Raw genomic sequence first — 22,504 nt, forward strand, 5'->3', positions numbered from 1 at the left:
TCTCTCTCTCTCTCTCTCTCTCTCTCTCTCTCTCTCGACAGGGTCTCTATGTATAGCCTTGGCTGTCCTGGGATTCAAAAGCTCACAGCGTTCTCAGTTCTTTCTGCCTCATGCTTGTGGATCAGATGTAAGATCTCAGCTACTTCTCCAGCATCATTTCTGCTTGCCTGCTTCCATGCTCTCTACCATGATGGTTATGGACTCCAACCCTCTGAAACTGTGAGCCCTCAAATCAAATGTTTATTTTATAAGTTGCCTTGGTAATAGTGTCTTGTCATAGCAATGGAAAATTAACCAATATACCATCTAACTAAGTTGAACTAAATTGGCGAGCTCAGGGTCAACGAGAGACTTTGTCTAAAAATAAGGTTAAGAGCTAATAAGATGGCTCGGCAGGTAAAATGTTTGCCATGCAAGCCTGGGTCTGTCCTCATAAGTCAAAGATTGTGAGTGGAGAGAAGTGGCTCCACAAATTGTTCTCTGACTTCCACACATGTGCACTGGTATTCAGTCTACACACACACACACAGAAAGAGAGAGAGAGAGAGAGAGAGAGAGAGAGAGAGAGAGAGAGAGAGAGAGAGAGAGAGAGAAACCCTATCTAGTTAAGTCAGAATACTCCAGTGAGAGTCTTGTTTCATAAGAAAAGGGAGAGAACATTTGAGGAAAACACCTACACAAACACAAGCACTTACATGTGTACACATATATACCATACACACTCAAAACACGATTATCAGAAATTTACTTCTCATTTTTGATTTGAAGCTTCTCACAAGAGCCTTCCTGCTGCCTTGTAACATGGTGGAAATACAAAGAAAAGCCAATAGTCAGAATGGCCAGATCGATCCTGTTATTAGAAACCAACCTCATGCCGGGCGGTGGTGGCGCACGCCTTTAATCCCAGCACTTGGGAGGCAGAGGCAGGCGGATTTCTGAGTTCGAGGCTGGCCTGGTATACAGAGTGAGTTCCAGGACAGCCAGGGCTACACAGAGAAACCCTGTCTCGAAAAACAAACAAACAAACAAAAAAAAACAAAAAAAACAAAAACAAAAACAAAAACAAAAAAAACAACAGAAACCAACCTCATGGTATCTGTTTATGAGAGAAGAGCCCATGGCTCTGCACCTCTCAAAGGTCTTGCCTGTTAATACTATTACAACCAAAATTAAACTTTAACATCAATTTGGAAGGAGACAAGCATTCAGACTTTAACAAGACCTGTTCTTATGTAAACTATACATTTGATATTCTTTTCAGCCCAAGAGAACCGAGGGCTTGACAAATGGCTCAGAGGTTACAAGCACTTGCTACTCTTCCAGAGGAGTCAGGTTCAGTTCCCAGTACCTACTTCGGGTGGGTCTTTAACTCTGCCTGCAGGCTCTCCAAGATATGCATGTGCACACATGCAGATGTACCTACACATATTAAAAATAAATCTTTAAAAATAAACATACCTGGAAAAGATTATGTAAGAATAATTTTGAAATACTAAAAAGAAACTACTGCTTCACCCTGAATGAATTACTAATGTGCTTAAATTAATACGAAGCACTAGGCATCTTAGACATCATAGTGTTTTCTAATATCACATTCAAGGTGGATTAAACATTTAAATTTAAGGAATAAAACTATACAAATGAGAAAAGAGAATGTAAGTGAACATTTCTTTAATCAGATCTCCTTAGAGAAAAATAGCAACAGAAACGCAGTGAGTGACAGGAAGTGGTGAGAATTGTGACTAGTGGGAACTTACTGGCGTGCATTCAGAGGCACAGACACTCTGTAGACTGTACAAATGCCAAGCTCCTCACCAGTTATGCACAGCAGCCTGCAGAGTGGCCACGCAGCCCCAGGCAGCCATGTAGAATACAACTTAGTTATAGAGTGCTTGCTGAGCTTGTCCTCAGCGACACAACAGGTTTTTAAAAGTCAGGTCTTCTGGAGCCACTTTGGCTGTTTATATGCCTATAAAATATAATAATTTAAATTATAAATTAATATTCAAATTCTCAATAATTTCTAAAGGTCTCAGAATAGCATTTTTTTAATGTTTTGTTTGGTTAGTGACTCATCTACTTGTTTATTGTTTTTGTTTTTTTTCTCTTAATCTATTTTTGGTTTTCCCTTTATTTCTGGCTTACATGATTTATTCTTCTGAAATTTAATTATCTAGTTCATTTTCAGTTTTTTTTTTTTTGTTCTTTTAAAATTGATAGTATAAAAGAAAGGTCGTGAGATATCTGTTGAGGAGCATCTAGATTTTCAATTTCTGGCTTTTGCGGTGAACATTGAGCAAGTGTCTTTGGTAGGATGGAGCATCCTGTGAGTGTATATCCCAGATGTGGCTCTGGGGGTAGATGGGTTCCCCTCGTCCTGAGGAACCACCACACTGAACCCCATTGGTCAAGCTTTCAGGCCCACTAGCAACAGATGGGGATTTCCTTTATTCCACGTCCTTGCCAGCATGAGCTGTCATTTGTTTTATTGATCTTGGCCATTCTGACAGGTTGAGATGATATCCCAGAGTAGTTTTGATTTGCATTTCCCTGGTGACTAAGGATGAACATCGTTGGCTACTCATATCAGGCTGTTCCTTACTACCCTCTTCATTGTGCACACACCATTCCACCTCTGTCTCCATCTCTCCACCACTTACTTGTTCATCTTAGTGGACCTGGAACCTCTGGGTGTCTGGGGTCATCTCCGGTGTGCTCTGCCCACCCAGGCTGCCATCTTTTCGATGAACATTTTTGCTGACTATAGTAGTCTGGAACAGCGTCCATGGTCTCAGTCTGTAGAACATCTTTTTATTCTACATACGGCTTTAAAGTCTCCATTAAGATGTTAGGTGTTATTCTAATAGGTCTGCCTTTTATATGTTACTTGGTCTTTTTCCTTTGCAGTTTTTAAATATTCTTTCTTTGTTCTGTATGCTTAGTATTTTGATATTGTGCCCAAGGGAATTTCTTTTCTAGTCTATTTTCTGTGCCTTTGACCTGGGTTTCTTCTATTCCTATTCTCTTAGATTTGGTCTTTTCATATCATAGTGTCCCAAATTTTCTGGCTGTTTTGTGCCAGGATTTTTTTTTTTTTTAAACTTAACATGTTCTTTGACCAAGGTATCCACTTCAAATACCGTACCGTCAGTGCCTGAGAGTCTCTCTTCCGTCTTTTGTATACTGTTGGCAAGGCTTGCCTCTGAGGTACCCATTCAAGTTCTTAAATTTTCATTTCCAGATTTCCCTCAGATGTTTGGGTTTTCTCTATTGATGCCATGTCCACTTACGGGTTTTAGATTGTTTCACTCATTTCCTTCCACTTCTGTTTCTGTTTCATAGGGTTCTTTAGGGGATTTATTCATTTCTTCCTTAAGATCCTCCATCATATTTATAAAGACTACTTTGAAGCCCTTGTCCTGAGCTTCGCTCTGTTGGCAAGCCTTAGGACCTATTGTATGTAGTAAGATGCTGGGCTCTAGTGGAAACATACTGTCCTTGTTATTGCTTTTATGCCCGGGTCTAGGCATCTGGGTTTGTGATGATATTTCTGACATCAGTCTTGTCTTTGAGTAGTGTTTTGTTCCTTGTTTTCTGTTGCCCTTTCTGGATCTTAGGAGTGTGGTATGTTGCATGGTAGGGGATTCTTCTGGGATCTTGTCAGGTGTGGCCATTGGAGGTTTCAGGTAAATGTATTTCTAGGTCTTGGGAATGAGATTGGAGTTGGGTGGTTTGAAGGGATCTACAAGAGGAAAGAAAGTAAGGGGTTCCACTAGGATCTGCTCAGTGTCCTGGGAATGGGGGCAGAGAGGGAGGAGCACAGCAGGTGGTCTGCTGCAGAGCTGGGGGTAAGACTAGGAGATTGAGTGCTTCTCTGGCCAGTGGGTTCCCAGGGAATTCAGTCCACTTTTTATGACTGACTAGGACTCCATTGTAGGTGACACACACAGTTGTTTACCTGTTAATCTCATTAGGAATCTAGGCCTTTCCACCTTTGAACAACAATGAAATGTACTGCTAAGATTTGTTTGAATTGTTGTTCTCAGATATTTGTGATATATTGCTAGGACTGGAATTGTTGGATCACATGATAATCCAATTGTGTTTTTCATTTTTTTATTTTTTTTTAGTTTTAGATTCTCACTGTATACCCCTGGATAGCCTAGAACTTCTTGTGTAGACAAGCTAGCCTTCAACTAACAGAAATCTACCTACCTCTGCCTCTGATCATAGGAATTAAAGCTGTGCATTACCAGGCCCAACTCTTTAATTATCAAACTTTTTGAGAAATAGCCAGACTGTAACATTTGATGCTATGTAATTACTTAATCCTCTCTTTCTGAGATTATTGTTATTGTGTATGTCATGTGCCACAGGACGGAGGCTCTTCTCTCCCCTTTCTATGGTTTCTAGGTATGGACTGTCTTGTCAGGCTTGCTCTCTTACCAGACCATAGGAGTTACTTTTATGTTTACCATTATAAGTACCAGTAAGTTAAGAGGTGAATACTGTTACAGTAATGGGTCAGTTAAGTTAGATAATCTGAGAAGTTTTAATAAATTTTTTTCTTCTTGTACTTAAAGGCTTTTTGTGTTAATTACAGACATTATTTCATGTAGTGCCATATGAATGTAAATTGAAATGCTCTATGTTTTGAATCTAATAAAATTGGTAAATATTTGATATGATAAATGAATGAAAGAAAGAAGATAATATTAATACTTTACCTTAGTTTAGGTCAAGCATTAGAAACCTTTTGCCTCTCATGTATAAATATATAATGCTGTTTTAGTTCTAAAGGGGGGGGTTGGGTTTGATTTGTTTGGATTTTTATGATCTTGTTTTTGATTTTTTTGTTTTGTTTTTTTTGGGTTTTTTGTTGTTGTTGTTGTTTTTTGTTTTTTTGAGACAGGGTTTCTCTGTGTAGCTCTGGCTGTCCTGGAACTCACTCTGTAGACCAGGCTAGCCTCGAACTCTCAAACTCAGAAATCTGCCTGCCTCTGCCTCCCAAGTGCTGGGATTAAAGGCGTGCACCACCACCGCCCGGCCGTTTTTTACAATCTTGCTATGTAGCTTTGGCTAACCTCAAACTCATAGCAATTCTCCTGCCTCATTCATCCAAGGACAGGGATTACAGGCATGCACTACGATGCCTGTCCATACCTAATTCTTTTCCATTCTTTATTTCTCCACAGTTCATCCATGAGCTCAGATTTCCCACATTATAACTTCAGGATGCCTAATATTGGATTCCAGAATCTGCCTCTCAACATATACATTGTGGTTTTTGGCACTGCCGTATTTGTCTTCATCCTCAGCTTGCTCTTCTGCTGCTACTTGATTAGGTAATCAGTGCTTACTATTTTCTAATATTTCAGAATACGTGAAACAGTCATTTCTACCAGAAGGTCAAAAAAGATTGTGTGTAAGAATGGTCCAGTTTTCGCCGGGTGGTGGTGGCGCATGCCTTTCATGCATTCCAGCACTTGGGAGGCAGAGGCAGGTGGATTTCTGAGTTCGAGGCCAGCCTGGTCTACAGAGTGAGTTCCAGGACAGCCAGGGCTATACAGAGAAACCCTGTCTCAAAACAAACAAACAAACAAACAAACAACAACAACAAAAGAATGGTCCAGTTTTCTAAAGCCATGGTAGCGTAGCATTTTAATTGTGGGCTGGTGTTTAGTAACCCATTTTTGTGTCATTTTCTATCCTATCTGCTGATGAGGTGTTTTCCTCTGTAGTAGAAATTGGTCGTCAGTAGTTTTTCCACAATATTAGCACCCCATTCTGATACACTTAAATCATTGTCTCTAAGATTTAATCTACTTTCGTGTTTTAGGTTGTGGTTTTGTTTTGTTTTGTTTTGTGACAGCCTCAATCTCTGCATCCCTGATTGGCTTGGTACTCAACCAGGCAGGCCATGAACTCCTCTGATTCAGCCTCGAGTCCTGATTGAGTCTACTGGAAGTTGCTCTGGTAGAAGGCATTTTGCACCACTGTCGTCTGAAGTCATCATGGGCCAGAAGACAGTGTTTTAAGTCAAGAGCCATGCCTTAAAATGCCTCTTGCCACTGGTCTTTCGGGACTTTAAGTACTTCTCTGATGCAGAAGTAGTTGTGTATTGATGTAATTACTTATCTGCATAACACAATAAACATCCCACACTATAAGTGTTCAGTATACACAGAGACATGGGACAGAAGAGGAGAGCTCACGTCAGGTGGGGTGATAAATTTTGCCAGTAATGTTTTATGCCTGACTGACTTGTTATTATCTAAACACTTTTACCTTTTATATTATTAAATAAAGCCTATTTTTCAAAGTCAAAACTGACTTTAAAATTTGTATACAAGCCAGGTGTAGTAGCAAACACTTGTTATCTTAGTGAGGTAGAGCCAACATGATCAAGAGTTTAAGACCAACTAAACTACATAGTGAGGTCCTGTATCAAAACACAGTTTAAAGTGTTACAGGAAGCCCAGTGTAGTGGCACAGACTCTAATCCTAGCACTGGGGAGTCAGAGGCAGATGGATCTCAGAGGCCACCCTAGGCTATATTGTGAGTTCCAAGTCAGCTGTAAGACTTTGTCTCAAAACAATTTGGAAAAAAAAATGTTACATGATCTTCAAAGACTTTTGTTTTGTGTATTTATTTTGTTTTGAGATAGGATATCTCTCTGTATCTCAAACTAGCCCTCCTTAGGTTTCTCCTTAGGTTTCTGAGTGCATGTTGGTTACAGGTAGGAGCTCCGGCTATAATTTCCCATAGAGTAAGACTGTCTCACAAAAAAAGAAGGGCCAGGTGACTCTCACACAAGGTCCTAATAATACCCAGGATGAAGCCAGTAAATCCTGAGTTCAAAGTCACCCTGAACTACATACACAGTAAGAACCTGTCTCAAAGAATTGGGTAGAGGATGTGATAAAACTTGGAGTAGGAAGGGTTTGAAACCACTGCTGTGGGAAGCTTAGGATCCTAATCCTGGATAGGCAAAGATAAATTATAAGCCAAGTCACCCTCCACCTTACATGCTAGACAAGCCTTATATCACTAAACTGTAGTATAATCCCAATATGCCTGAGCAGCAAATAATGATCGTATTACATTTTAGCCCACAGAGCATAGACTATTACAAATTGTGTAAATTTGGGGGTTTTGTTTTTGTTTTCAGACATGATCTTATTGTGTAGCCTCGATTAGCCTGGAGCTTGCTTTGAAGATCAGGCTGGCCTCCAGCTCCCAAGATTTGCCTGCCTCTGTCTCCTGAGTGTTGGGATTAAATGTACCATAACTGGCTGCTTTCAGTCTTGTGTGTGAATCCCAACTAACTGTACAAATAATTAGGGCCTTGCGGTGAGAAAGGTGGATGTTAATATCAGTGGAAAGAAGCGTGAGCAAAAAATAAGATAGGGATATGATTTTAACTTATGATCCCAAGATGAGTGTCAGAAATGGTACAGTAGTGACTTTATGGTCAACAATGCCTGAACTAACCAATGATAATTGGATGTCAAAGGTTTAACAGCCAAGGAACTGCCATGATAACAGGTGAAGGATACACAACCAGTGTAAAATGGGATCCCAAGTTGGACTATTGCTAAGGAAAGGACATGAGTAAAAAATCTCATGGAATTCAAATGGGGCCTATTGGTGATAGTTGGCCGACCTGTCAGCATTATGCCATGTCGCTTTCTACTGTGTGCTGACTGTATTATACTGCTATAACTGTAAGCATTGGAGAAACATGGAAAAAGGTATATGTGAACTGGGCATGGTGGTTTAGGGTCCTAAGGCAGGAAGTTCTTAAGTTCCAAGCTGGTCTGGCCTACATAGTAACATTGTCTTAAACCAAAAATATATACAGATTCGTTACCCTTTATGTGTTTATTTTAGAATTAAAATGGTGGGTTTTTATGTGCATGTATCTACATGAGTATGTGCACCACATGTGTGCAGGTGCCAGTGGAGACCAGATAGTGTTGGAACTGAAATTATGATCAGTTGTAAGCTAGCTGGAAACAAAACACTGGTCCTCTCATCTCTCCAGCCCCTAGAATAAAACATTTAAAAATAGCATAGTATTGACACAGGGTTTTAGGTGAGTCCAGACAACCAAAGTGTCTGTCTCTTAGGGCATGCCCACTTCCTAGCCTCTTCCTACCTTGTGGTAATGACCAGCAGACCCTGGCTTTCCTTGACTTATGGCTGCTGTTTGGCTTCTGCTCTGCAATCACCTGGTCACCTGACCTTTTTCCTGTCACTCCAGTTGCCTAAGTTACACCAGACCCAGGATTCAGTTTTTAAGGGATGCTTTTGCAGCCAGTATGCAAGGGCAGGAAGATAGAGCACTTGGGCAGGGTGCCATGTCTAGGAGAAAATCCATAGGTTGCACGTGGCGGTTGGTAACAGACAGGTACTATAGTTCATGGGGGAAGAAGGAACTTGATAAATGTTATGAAGCCAGTAAGAACCAGTACAGGGATAAAAAGAATCTAAGACCCTACCTTACAATTCACATAAAGTGTGGCTCTCAGACCTAAATATAGTAGATAAAATAGTACATGATTTTTCAGAATGTGGGGCATTGTCTTGAGACTGTCATATGTAGCCCAGGCTGACCTCAAATTCTCTGTAGCCAAGAATGACCTTAAACTTTTGATCCCTTTACCACTGTCTCCCAAGTGCCAGGATAACGTGGTTGTCTCCAGACATTGGCTTCTGGAGAATCATCTTCTTAATCTTTGGCAAGCAGACATTTCTGTCACTGAATACAAAAAGACTCTCTGTTAGGGACTATGGATTGGAAGAAACCAAACACAAAGGAGGATGGACCAAGCGGCCCATGGCTGTGAGTCTAAAAGCAGACACAGCTAATCTGCATTTGGCCAATAGGGTCAGTTCTAAGGATGGACACTGATTGGAAAAGATCATTTTAGAAGCCCCGGGGATCCTCAGAAGAACCTATATCTTTTTTTTTTCTTTTTCTTTTTCTTTTTTTTTTTGGTTTTTCAAGACAGGGTTTCTCTGTGTAGCCCTGGCTGTCCTGGAACTCACTCTGTAGACCAGGCTGGCCTCGAACTCAGAAATCCGCCTGCCTCTGCCTCCCAAGTGCTGGGACTAAAGGCGTGCGCCACCACCCGGCAAGAACCTATATCTTGATGTAGATGATAATTATTCCTGCAGATGCATTCTTTACATTTCTGAACTGTATACTTAGTTTTTGCACTTTATTGAATTTGTGTATTAATTTTTTTAATTAAGAAGAATGAGACAAATTAACTATTGAAGCTTATTTATTATATGTAAGTACACTGTAGCTGTCTTCAGACACCCATATGAGGGCATCAGATCCCATTGCAGATGGTTGTGAGCCACCATGTCGTTGCTGGGATTTGAACTCATGATCTCTAGGAGAGCAGTCAGTGCTCTTCACCACTGAGCCATCTAACCAGCCCCCCAAATTAACTATTGAACTAAGACTTTACTTAACATGAAAAATCTTTATCTTCATTTTGAAAAATCTTTATCTTCATTACAATGTCTGATGTTTCAGTGAGATTTCTCTAGAACTTACAGTGGGTGATATCCCATGGTTCAAGTGGGTACTCTCTCCAAAATCTTAATATCTCACTTCTCATTGTGTCTTTTAGGCTGAGACATCAAGCACACAAAGAATTTTATGCCTACAAACAGGTGAGCCATTTAATTACAAGTAGCTTTTGCTGTGCTTTTCAGTAAACTGTGAGACTGAGTCCATTCGTAGTTTAAGCTGGGATTATCTTACTATGGGTTACTTAGCTTCTCCTTTGTCAGTTTATACCATAGAATAGAGCAATTCTATTTTCTAACCTGATCTTTTATTGGTATTATTTGAAGCTATAGAAAATTTAGATGATAGGATAAAATGACAGAATTTCAGCCAGTATTTGTCAAAGAAAAATGTTGTCATCTGTAACCCTTTGAGTCACCACTGATTTAATGGAGTGCACATCCTACTGTGTGGGGCTCGTCGTTCACGAATAGCGACTGCCCAGAGGTTCCAGCTGTGTTCTGTGTTCACTCTCTTGCTCTTGGGGTCATCAGTCTTTCACCCATGAGTTTTTGATCACCCCAGCTTGCTATGTTGATGGTGGCATGTTTTGTTGTTTTAAACAGGGTCTTACTATATGCCCAAGGTTGACCTGGAACGTATTTTGTAGTCCAGGCTGGTCTGAACATGAAGCAATCCCCCTGTCACAGCCTTCCAAGTGCTAACAGGCTTCATGCTGATAGACTCCACCTTTTCTTGAAGCAAAATAAAAGTAGTTTAGTCTTCCATGTATCATCTGTTAATATTTTACTGCTAACATAATCAAATAGTGGTCCTAGATTTCCCCTTAATTTTGGTCCCAAACATGAAATTGTTGTTGTCCTTAGTTGTTTTTTTTTGTTTGTTTGTTTTGTTTTGTTTTGTTTTGTTTTTGTCCTTAGCTTTTTTGAGACAGGAAGAAAGGTGGCTTCTTTAACTTTGCTGGCGCTGAGGTCATATTTTAGAGTTTGCGTATCCTTCTGTTTGACTGTGTGGAAGTTTTTGAAGTGAACTCATTGTGGGTCTAGCACAGGCGAATGCTGTAGTTTTCTAAATGAGTGAGTCCTTCTGTCTCAGTTCTGTCATAATCTTGAATGTCTACAAGATGTTTGCATATAAGCTAACTATAAAGTAAAGCTGGCCTTGATGGTCATCTAGTTGGTGAAATTCACTGAACTAATGAGGTGAGGTAAAAGGTAACCTAATCCTAAACTGAATAAGATTTTAGCACATCATTCTCTGGCTGAACAGTAGCTTGCTTTGTGATTTGCGAAAATGTGATTTGCCTTAAGTCATTTTCTAGAACTTAGATATTTTCACCAAATTTAACTTGCCTGATTTTCCCCTTTAAGATAAACGTAAGTAGGGGCTGGAGATATGGCTCAGTGGTTAAGAGCACTAACTTGAGTTCAAATCCCAGCAACCACATGGTGGCTCACAACCATCTGTAATGAGATCTGATGCCCTCTTCTGTGTGTCTGAAGACAGCAACAGTGCACTCATGAAATAAATAAATAAATCTTTAAAAAATAAAAACAAGGGGCTGGAGAGATGGCTCAGTGGTTAAGAGCACTGACTGCACTTCCAGAGGTCCTGAGTTCAAATCCCAGCAACCACATGGTGGCTCACAACCATCTGTAATGAGATCTGATGCCCTCTTCTGGTGTGTCTGAAGACAGCTACAGTGTACTCATATATAATAAATAAATAAATCTTTAAAAAATAAAAATAAAAAAAAAATAAAAACAAAAACATAAGTAAGCCAGGCGGTGGTAATGCACACTTTTTTTTTTTTTTTGACTTTTTTCGAGACAGGGTTTCTCTGTGTAGCCCTGGCTGTCCTGGAACTCACTCTGTAGACCAGGCTAGCCTCAAACTCTTGAACTCAGAAATCCGCCTTAATGCACACTTTTAATTCCAGCATTTAGGAGGCAGAGACAGGCAGATCTCTAAGAGTCTAAGGCCAGCCTGGTCTCCAGGGTGAATTCCAGGACAGTCAGAGCAATAGAGAAACGCTGTCTCTAGCCCTCCTCCACAAACAAACAAAATGATACATGTAAGTTTGCGCTGGGGCTGGAAAGATGACTCATAAGCTAAGAGCATGTGGTGCTTTGGCAGTGGACCTGAGTTTGATTCCCAGCATCCACATGACTCTGCTTCCATGGATCTGACAGTCTTTTGTCTCCATAGATATCAGGCATGCTCGTGGTATACAAATACACACACAGGCAAAGGGCCCATGCTCATAAAATAAAATGACAGGTGTTTTCCCTGCATGTTTGTCTGTGCGCCTTGCGTTTGCCTGGTGTCCGCAGACCTAAAGAAGGCACGAGGGAGTCAGACTCCCTGAGACTGGAATTACAGAAGGTTGTGAGCTGCCATGTGGGTGCTGAGAACTGAACCTGGGTCCTCTGGAAAGGAAGTCAATGGTCTTAACAACTGAGATCTCTCCAGCCTCCAAATTTTTTTTTTTGATGATGTGTATTATGAAATTTTTATTTTTTGATGGAATTCTTGCATTGTTATATTCATTTGAGCTGATGTTTGTTACCACACACCCAAGACAGATTTTCTGAGGACACTGGCATATAATAATCAAACTTCCAAAATAAAATTCACTTTACATTTTAATCTTGTATGAATTACTAATTCTCATCAGCCAGTGCTGCTTTACTGAATATGAGGTTATTGCTTCTACCAAATTTATCGATGTCTTTCCCCAAGATTTGCTCTACTATCAAAAGTATGGCTGGAGGTAAAACTCAGAAGAATGCTTGCCAAGCATGCAAAGGACCTGAGTCCAGTCTGCAGCACCACCTACACAGAGCATTTGCACACCTGCGCTAATACCCACTCAAGAGGTCATGACAGGCAGATCAGAGGTTAAACGTCATTATTAGCTACATAGTGAGTTCAAGAGTTCAATTTCCTGCAACCACATGGTGGCTCACAACCATCTGTAATGGGATCCGATGCCCTCTTCTGGTGGGTCTGAAGACAGCTACAGTGTACTTATGAAATAAATAAATCTTTAAAAAATTAAAAAAAAAATTTCCAGGGTGAATTCCATCAGCTTGAGCTACATGAGACCCTATCTTTAAAAAAATAATTCAGCCTATGGTGGCACATGCCTTTAATCCCAGCATTTCTGTGAGTTTGAGACTAGCAAACAGAATGAGTTCTAGGACATCCAGGGCTATACAGCAAAAACCCTGTCTTAAAACAACAACAAAGGTGTTTTTCAGAATATTGAAAGAATGTTGTTAATCGTAGCACTCAGAGTCAGACAGCTATCCATGAGTTTAAGGCTGGCCTGATCTACATAGTGATCTGTATAACACGATTCACTATCTATTTACATTGGTGTAAGAACATTTTTTTAATCTTACAGGTTATATTAAAAGAAAAAGTAAAAGAACTTAATTTACATGAGGTAAGCTGCTTCTAAATATTTTAGTTGTTCCTTGAGCCATTTTCTAAAACAGTGGGGTGCTTGAACACCTTCATTTTCAGAAGCTGAAGAAGATGGGCATCTGCCTCCTCCCCTCTCCCTGCATCTCTAGCGGCTCTGTGACAATACCATAAGGCACATGGTGTATTATCAGTTAGTACTCCTGTCACTGTGACAAAACACTGGGTAGCAGCTTACACAGGAGAGGGTTTGTTGAGGCTCCCGTTACTCATCTGTCCACCACGGGGAAGAAAAGCTGGCAGCGAGCCAGGCTTAGCCGCAGCCTTAGGTGGATGAGTGGCTCACACTGTCCTCCAGTAGGAAGCAGACATGAACACGGCTGGTCACCAGGTGTTCCTGCTTGCCTCTCTCCTTACTCAGTTTGGACACCTAGCCCACACTGAAGGTGTGTCTTCCTCCTCGGTTGTACCTCTTCGGAATACCTTCACAGCCACAGTGGCCGTGTGCCCTGTGTTCCGTAATTGATAATGAAGATGAACCCTTACATGAAGTCTCAGAGTTCTCAGGGGTTGGTTCTTTGTGAGATCTCATTTGTAGCACAGGCTATCCTTGAACTCACAACAATTTTCCTGCTTCAGCCTCCCAAGTGCTAGTAGGCACGACTCAACATGGCTGCTTTAAGAATTCCATTTAATCTTTGGTCCTCTCACTAGCAGCCTTGGGGAGCCAGAGTTCTCGTTGCTCTTCTGGGCTTTAGGAACCACACTGTGCTTTGTAGTGAACACTGACCTCACTTGTGACTTGGCCTTTCAGCTCTGTGCTGTGTGTCTAGAAGACTTCAAGCCTCGAGATGAACTGGGGATTTGCCCATGTAAGCATGCCTTCCACAGAAAGTGAGTATTAGTATGGAAATTATTTTGTGTAACCCAACTTGCTGCAGGCTATGGGGCACTGCCAGCTAAGCTTGATGGTGTCACAGTTGGTCTGTAGTGCACAAGACTGACAGCACTCCACAGGGTGGGGCCCAAGCATGTGTACGTGACATTAGAAGGGACCAGAGAAGTGGACCATGAACACCACTGCAGGCTTGGGCAGAGATCCAGCCCACCCTACACCTCTGTACAGCTCTTTAGCTGGACTTGCTAACAACTCTCTTGACGCTGTGTTTTCATCAAGCTACTTATTTTAAGTCACAGTAAATAGTGTAGGTATACATAGGGCTATAGGGCCATATTAAAAACTTTGGTTTTTCCTGCTTTCCTTCATCAGCATACTTTATAAAAAGTCACATGTGACCAGGAAAATAAAGTACTGACTGTGGTACCTTCATGTCAGCCTGTAGGAGACAGAAGACTCTGGCTTGTCAGAGGGGGATGTGGATTCTAGATCTGAACCCCCTCCCCAGACTCCACACTGGCTTTGTGTAACTGACAGCCTCAACAGTCAGCTCAGGAAGGGGCTGTTGTAAGTCTGGAGCTAACGTCTCCCACTTGGCTGTCTTGTTCTGCAGGTGCCTTGTTAAGTGGCTGGAAGTCCGAAAAGTGTGTCCCCTGTGCAACATGCCGGTGCTGCAGCTGGCCCAGTTGCACAGTAAACAGGACCGCGGTCCCCCTCAGGAGCCCCTCCCTGGGGCAGAGAATATTGTATAGCTTGCTGCAAGGATCAGACTGTTGCTGCACACATCAGTATGGAGCCAGGAGGAACACAAGCAGACTCCACTTTGGCTGCTCTCTGCCTGGGGCACCCACTCTCACTTCCTTTGCCTCATGAAGAACTCTTGAGCCAGGCAAGCTATGACCCTAGGCATCTGGATCTTGTGACAACCAAAGCACCCTGATATCACCCTATGCCAAAAGGAGTGGATGAGCTTGCAGGTTTGGTTTCAGAAGTTTCCTGAGCATCTCCTGTGTCTCCCAGGCACCTCCACATCAAGCAAAAGGGAAGATAAGCACAGGTGTTAGAGACCAGAACTGTGAATGGGGCTTTTGCCACTGCCACCTGTGGACCAGTACACTGCTGTGCAGACTTGACAGCCTGTTGTTGCCACACCTCCTCTTGGCATCCTGAGTCAAGTGGACCCAGTTGTTCCATCAGCTGAAGCACAACTGGCTTCCAGTATTTGGTGAGGCAGCCCCTGTGAGGCTTTTTGGGTTCTTTTAATAAGGCCATCTGAAGACTTTGGAAACAACAGCAGCAGAACCCCTGCCACACGTGCCAGTTCACACTTGCTGTCAAATCTTCCAAGTTGAAGCCATTGGAACCACTTGGAAAGGCCTGGTCAGGAGCCATTCCTCTTCTGTTTGCCCTCCTAGTCATCAGAAGACCCAGCAGGAGCTTAACCCTGAACCTCTGCTGTCCCTTTGTAACCCAGGGGCCAGGGTACTGCTCAGTACACCACAGGTGTAGTGTGTGATTCCATTACAGCTGCTGGCCTCAGCCCACTGGCTAAGGAGTCTCTCTGGGCCCCTCAGATGGCTCCAAAGAAGAGCCTCTTTCTTAGTAAAGCCAGTCCACATTCACCAGGATGGCCAGGACAGACACTTTGGCTTCTCTCTGCCTCTCCTCTGCTCTTTTTCTACATAAGAAAAATGTCTTACTGCAGTTTTAAACATCTGTCCCAAATAAGCTCCCTGTAATTCTGAAGCCAGTGAGCCACTTGGAGTTGTAAATAGTTTGAGGAAGCTCCTGCATGGCCGGCCTTCTGTTGGTGTGTACCTCAGTTGTGTGGACTTGAGACCCCTGACTGAGGGTGTTTTTATAGGGAAAATGCATGCTGCTCTTTGGCTCTTTCTGTCCAACTTTTCTAGCGATAACTGCCTCCAATAGGCTTTGTGAACAGTGTAAATTTGCCGTGTAAAGCACAGACTATTCTTACACAGCTTGCTCTCCCTTCCCTTGTCACAACAGTGCCACTGCAATGCCTCGTCAACTGCTCTGCTCTGCTCCATCCCACAGGTGTGAGGAAATTTATTCAGGAAGTACACTCTGGCATGGAGATGGAGGGCTTTGCTACTCTGTTCTTGGATTCTACCTAGTCATAGATGAGGGGACCTGCTTTGCCTCCAGTAGCTGGGATCAGTTGAAGAAAAAATTCCTATTTGTCTAAAATGTGCTATGGAAGCCAGGTTGTGGTGGTATACTTCTCTATAGTCCCAGCCCAGACAGGCAGGGTCTTAAGTTTGAAACCAGACTTGGCTTCATAGTGAGATCCTCTTGCAAAATGGGGTGGCAGGGGTGGGAATAGGGGCTCTTGGCAGAGTCCATTTGGAAAATTACAGCTCCACTTGGAAAGAATAAGCTGTTCCCAGTGTGCTCTGTTTGTGGCAGGCCAGCTGGATTCCTATGCAGGGCAAGGGAGTGTGAGACTTTTCTATGAGAGCCTTAGCCTGATTGACCCCAATAATTCATACCTATGTCCCTCTGATTGTAGTACCAGAGTCAAAATGCCCACACTCAGTTTACAGTGAAATGTCTTCAAGTGACCAGTGCCAGAAGTGGGCTTCTTCTGGCTTAATTTTGTTATAGGCTAGCATCTAGCATTTCATATTGCATAACTGGATACAATAAGGAAATCTCCCCCTTAAAGATTTACATATGGTCAATACTATAAATTATTGCCATTCACAGCTGTCATAGAATCTTAGCCTTTAGCTGCAGCTTTTCCTGTCCTTGGACTCAACTACTCAAAAGCCAGCATCACCAAAGCCCCATTTTAGAGGCAAAATTGCTCATCAGACTTTCAGATAGGTTGAGGTGGTTGGTGTGCAACCTGAATGGTCAGGGCCATTGGAAGAATCCTGGGTGCTTTGCTCTGCTCGACCTGAATGAGGTCCCCTCACCTTTTCTGCCCAGCCACTGTTAATGTCATTTCTTCCTAAAAGGCATTCCTTAGGCTGGAAGCTACAAAGTGTGTGTCTCATCTTCCCTTCTTGGCCACTGCTCCCACTTCTGGCACCGTCAGCCACAGCAGCCCAATATTTGTTCCTCGTGTATGGGTCCCCCACCAGTGCTTCCTGTATATCTGCAGAACTGGCAGAGCCATACTCGCTCAGGCCCAAACATACAGCGAGACCACCCTGTCCGCATCATAGACCCCTATGTTCCTGGCAACCTTTTTGTGTGGATGTGGGGTTGGGTCTACTCTCAGGTCACTGGACTCTTACTGTCTTAAGTAGCTAGAGGATTGGGTGTCACTTGTGGGCTGCAGCGATAGAAATGGAACAAAGCCTGTCTTAACCTACCTGGGTCACTGTAACATACAAGAAATTGACATCTGCAGCTTTTCTTTGCCAAGTGTAATTTAGTTTAGTCTATTCCTGATTATTAAGGTTCTTTTAACATGTACTTACCTTTCCTAACCAGGAAGTAGAACAAAACAGCCAGGTATGGACAGGTAGCCTCTGGGTGAGATCTATACTGAGGAACAGGGGGCCTCCCACCATTTCCAGATAACTGTTCTTGACAAGACTTGACTAAAAGATCTTTTCCATGGCTCTGTTCCAAAGCATATCTCTAACTTGGAACTCTAAGTAATACCTACAGCACTTACTTTCTGGGAATTTGAGAGACCTATAGAAGTTCCTGAGAGCTCTATGCAAAAGTGCTTGGACTAGTTTGAATTGGCCACTTGTGCTTTTCTATAGGTCAACCTCTCAGACCATCCTTTCCTTAAGGAACTGTAGCAAGGTTCCTAGATGATCCGCCAGTCCAGTCTGGTAGGCACAGGCATGGGGGAGCAGGAGCTGCTAATAGCACATACCTTCCTGGTCACAAACTCAGGAACTTCTGAACTATGGGATTTCCCCTGGCTCCACCACAATCTGAGACAGATTCTATGTACTCCCGGTTATCCTGAAACTGTATAGACCAGGCTGGCCTCAAAATCAGAAATCCAGCACCTTCTTCCTCTGCAGCAATTAAAGGCAGAGCACCATGCCTAGCCTCCACATTGAATCCTGACTTACTCAGTCTTCCTTGAGTCTTTGAATAGGTAATCCTTCACAAAATTCACACAATAGTTGCCTTCCTTGCAAAACTACCCCATGAGCACTGGATTCATTTTTGTTTCTTTAGTCTCCTTTTATGGGACTGTGTGTTGGAGGGGGGAAGAGAGCCAACCCAGAAATGTATTATGTATGGCAGGTAAGCCTGAAGTAGAGGTTGTCTTTGCATTTACATTCCTTTTTATATGGCTTCCTTCACAGATCCACCCTGTACCCCTAATAAAACAGTACAGCTGCTTTCCCTACCCTCTCCAGGATGACAGCCCTAAGCAGTCTCTCTAGGTGTCTGGACCAGCTGCCACCTTCCTCCCTCTCCGTTGGTGCCAGTGTTTTTGAGGCAGGAAAGCATGTATTAAGGTAGAGGTCTCCTAAGTCCCCAGGGCTGTCATTAAGTGTCTGCAAATGAGACAGAAGCAAATACTCCCTACAGAATTCTCCCACACAACTTTCAATTTTGTCCTCTCCCCTTCTAAGGTAAAAATTAAAGCTGTCTCCTACAGAGGCAGCCAGTGAGGGAGAAAGCAGACCTATGCCTTGCTCTCCAGGCACACTACCCAAGGTCTTCCCCCCACTCACCTGCTTCCCTGCAACCCAAGCAGCAGCCAATGGGTAAAGTATGCCCATGTTCACCCAAGATGAACCTTGACAAGTGGAGACCCACCCCTTTGGCACTTCATGAAATCTCTAGCCTGGTTAATCTTCCCCTGCAGCTGTGAAGAACCTCGGGCGGGGCTGGGGAGATGGTTCAGTGGCTAAGAGCATTGGCTGCTCTTCCGATAGTCCAGGTTCAGTTCATAGAACCCACCTCATAGCATCAATCTGTAACTTCAGTTCCAGATCTGGCCAGGTTCAAACATGTACATGCAAGCAAACACTCGAACACATAAAAATAAATTTTTATTTTTAAAAAATTGCTTAAAATGGGACCATCAAAGTATTTAACTTAATGTTAGAAGTAGGGACCTAAAATGCCAGGTAAAGGACTGAGTTCACTGAGTTGAATACCTGTTACTGTTTCCAGATTCAGCTTTAGAACTCAAATTATTTCAAGATGCTTTTACTCCAGTTAGATCAGCATGTATCCAAATTCTTAGTTCCTTTATTCACAGGATCAGGGAAAGCTACTCCTGCTGTTTCAAAGACACCATGTAGCTCTGATCATGACCTCACCAGTGTTAAGGGACTTGTGTGGTTGAAACCTCAGCGCCGTCCATGCCTCTCCTTCCAGGCTGTGGTGGAGAAGCAGGGCATCTTCCTGTGATGGCTTGGAGTCATTGCCTCTAGGTCTGCTGACAAGTTATGTCCAGGAAAGTGGAGGAGTGGCACTTTAGTCTTGCAGTTTAGCCCTATGGGGCTTATTTACTAGATATAACTCCCTCAAAAAAGGTTTATGAAATGCTGAGCCTCAGGTTTCATAGACGTGTTTGTACACTAAGAATTCTGCAGCAGAATATTTTTAAACATTGGTTTTTGTAAGCTATATTTTTGTATATTTAATTGCTATTTTAAAACTTTAATGCATTTTTTGCTAATCACTTGTTTAAAAATAAAACATGCATGTAATCGACCCAAACACGTGTAAATAAAGAGCAGATTTTGAAATACTTTGTATTATGTACCTGTCAACTTTTGCACTAGCGGGCCTGACGGGTACAGTGTGGCATGCTGATGGGGGAAAAGGCCTCAGGCCTCTGACATGACAAGCTGCAGACCACACCATGTGTGACCACCAGCATTTGTGGTGGCTTGATGTATATAGCTTTGTCTTTTGACAGTCTGCAACACTCCCAGAACTTACCCTAACCCTAACCCCGGGTGGTGAGCAGCTCTGAACTGCGCAGCTTCAGTCCATGGCTTCACCAAAGCACAAAACCTCTGAGCAACCTTGTAACCCATCTATCTAGTACCCTTTGTAAGTTTGCTCTGGGACTCCCAGATCGCTATGCCCCAGGGTGGCTTTCCCTGTAATGGTTCCTTCACTGCCCATCTGTCTCGTTTTCTTATGCTCTGGGGTTCACTAAATCCTCCCACAAATAACTACATCCTCTGCTTTGTCTCTGACCCCAAATGCTTTGGGGGTTCTCAAAACCAGGCATTCTAAAACCAAACTACACCCAGCCACTGAGGCCCACAAAGCATTTCCTCCTCACACTGGCCATCCTCCCCCCATCTCAGTGCAAGTTACTTTGTGCTCCAGGGCCACAACCCTTCCGTTCTACGTGGGAGGAGTGACGTGGAGCTTTAGGCTATCAAAACAAGACCTGAGATTGGACAGCTGAGAAAAGACAAGATGGTTCTAACAGACACTAGAAGTAACTCCCGGTTCAGAAGTGGCTGTAAGGTGCAATGTATATATTTCTGCAAATAGTGCTGGAACCAAGAGAAGACAGCTTGGAGACTCACGGTTGACCTTGAGAGTGTAACTGTCAGAGTGAGACAGCAGCCAGGGAAGCAGGTGACAACTGGGTAAGATAAGGCTCTGAAACAACCCTTTGTATTTACAGAGTTTACTAGTGTCACACACCTATAATCCCAGCAGCACTTCAGGGTTGAAGGCAACTGGATCAGCAGTTCAAAGGTCAGCCTCAGCTATATAGTATTATTGTCAAGTCTGAGGTTAGCCTCCACAACTATTTAAAAGAAACAGAACCCATTCCTGGAATGACACTGGGCTAAGCACACTGAAGAAAGAAGAAATAGACAGATGGGGTGGGTACAGAACAGTACCATGCATCCTGTTGTGATCCTGTTATGATCCTGAGGCTTGCTCTTCTAACACTGTGCAAGCTTCAATGTAGGAAAACAGAACCACAAATACAAAGCACTGGGCACAACTATCAAGTAGTCATTCCCCAGACCAGAGTTCATAGGAGTCACCTGAGGGAGGGTAGGAAGGAACCCAGCTCTGCCACAGATTGAGAAACTTTCTGATACAAATGGTAGGTGGAGAGACAGCTTTGAGGATCTCTCAGGAGGCAAAGCAGGGTAGGAGGGAAAGACTAGCATCCCTGCAACATCCTGTGTACCGTGCTGTGTGAGACCCTAGCACAATGGAACCCTTAGTCTTAATGGGCCAAAGTATATAATAAAAGGCAGCTATATCCCTGTGGGAATTGGTCCCCAATCAAGCAGGCTAGCCAGCCAAATCCAACCCCGAGTTCTCATGGTCCAAACCAACAAGTGCCTTCTGTTGCCCCAGAGCTGGCACCAGAATCCACAGCTGAATGGCAGAAACATCCCCAGACAGAGCTTGAGGTTTCCATTCCAGCTCCAAGGCTACTGTGGACAGGCCCACCCTTGTCTTCAGCTACAATGCAGGTCATCTCTTAACATCAGGTGCAGAACAAACCTGCCAAGTTTTCAGAAGCTTGAAATAACCCATTTTCAGTATGTTAGCATAGGCTAAACACGACCCAGTGCACAAAGGAAGAGGACCTCCAAGGGATACTAATGAAACTAGTTAGACTCTCCCACACATTTCAACAGGACAAGCAGTCATCTGCTGGCGAGAGTCCAGAAGCTCCATGCATACCCAGATTCCAAAGCACCTCAGGGGTTAAATTTTTTTTTTTTTTTTTTTGGTTTTTGGTTTTTCCGAGACAGGGTTTCTCTGTGTAGCCCTGGCTGTCCTGGAATTCACTCTGTAGACCAGGCTGGCCTCGAACTCAGAAATCCGCCTGCCTCTGCCTCTCAAGTGCTGGGATTAAAGGCGTGCGCCACCGCTACCCGGCACCTCAGGGGTTAATAATGCTGCCCTGAAGAATACCTTATAAACAAAAAACCTTCACAGTGCATAGAGTGGGGGTGGGGGGGGTGGGGGGATCCTTACTGAATGCTAAGTTAGACAAAATTTTAAGAATTTATCTTGATGTCTTAGAAAAATACATTTTTTTCTTGCTCTGATTTGAGTAGTACACGATCATAAAACTTGAGTCTCTAAAAAAAAAAAATCCACAGATGTCCCTGTGGCAGGTTTCAGGAAGTCCTCTGGGTAAATCAGGGTATCTTCAACAGCTCAAGGAGTGCGCCAACAGCTCCAAAATAACCCTGAAAATTGACACACCACAAGTAAGATTTAAGAAATTCCTTTTAAATATGTATGGGGAGGGGTAGTGTGCATGGACATACAGAAGCCAGAAGCATCAGATCCCCTGGAGCTCGAGTTGGTTAGGCAGTTGTGAACCACCCAATAGAAGTACAGGCAACCAAACTTCAGGTCTTCTGCAAGGGCATTGTGTGCTGTCAGCCACTGAACCAGCCCAGTAAGGTCATTAAATACCACAATTATGATTACTATATTAAATAAAGTTAGCACGTCTCTTTAATACCTGACCCATTTGTTTGCCATGCACAGAGAGCATATGCAGTCTGGAAAAGCCCTAAGGAACTCTCTTGCAGGGAAGGGCTAGATGTTGGAGATGCCCAACAAGAAGAGAAGGTACTACAGCAGCTGAGGGAAGAAAGGTCTGGCAAAGATCTTGTCCAGCTTAGTTTTTTGTCAACTTGACACAAACTAGAGT

At 43.0% G+C, this 22,504-nt stretch overlaps 2 protein-coding genes across 2 annotated transcripts in view; one reads left to right on the top strand and one right to left on the bottom strand.

Annotated features, from left to right (window-relative positions):
• The window catches only part of Rnf24 (ring finger protein 24), a 45,012-nt gene extending 30,250 nt beyond the window's left edge, over positions 1-14,762 (top strand). The window contains exons 2-6 of the mRNA XM_028756745.1: positions 5,196-5,345; positions 9,652-9,694; positions 12,961-13,002; positions 13,795-13,874; positions 14,492-14,762. Of these exons, the coding sequence (XP_028612578.1) occupies positions 5,203-5,345; positions 9,652-9,694; positions 12,961-13,002; positions 13,795-13,874; positions 14,492-14,630 (447 nt within the window). The 5' untranslated portion in view covers positions 5,196-5,202 and the 3' untranslated portion in view covers positions 14,631-14,762. The remainder of the gene's footprint in view (positions 1-5,195; positions 5,346-9,651; positions 9,695-12,960; positions 13,003-13,794; positions 13,875-14,491) is intronic.
• Positions 14,763-21,824: 7,062 nt separating this feature from the next.
• Positions 21,825-22,504, bottom strand: part of Pank2 (pantothenate kinase 2) — a 32,095-nt gene continuing 31,415 nt past the window's right edge. The window contains exon 7 of the mRNA XM_028757046.1: positions 21,825-22,031. Coding sequence (XP_028612879.1) covers positions 21,981-22,031 — 51 coding nt within the window. The 3' untranslated portion in view covers positions 21,825-21,980. The remainder of the gene's footprint in view (positions 22,032-22,504) is intronic.

The sequence above is a fragment of the Grammomys surdaster genome, unplaced genomic scaffold (genome assembly GCF_004785775.1).
Source record: "Grammomys surdaster isolate TR1022 unplaced genomic scaffold, NIH_TR_1.0 129, whole genome shotgun sequence".
NCBI classification, from domain to species: Eukaryota; Metazoa; Chordata; class Mammalia; order Rodentia; family Muridae; genus Grammomys; species Grammomys surdaster.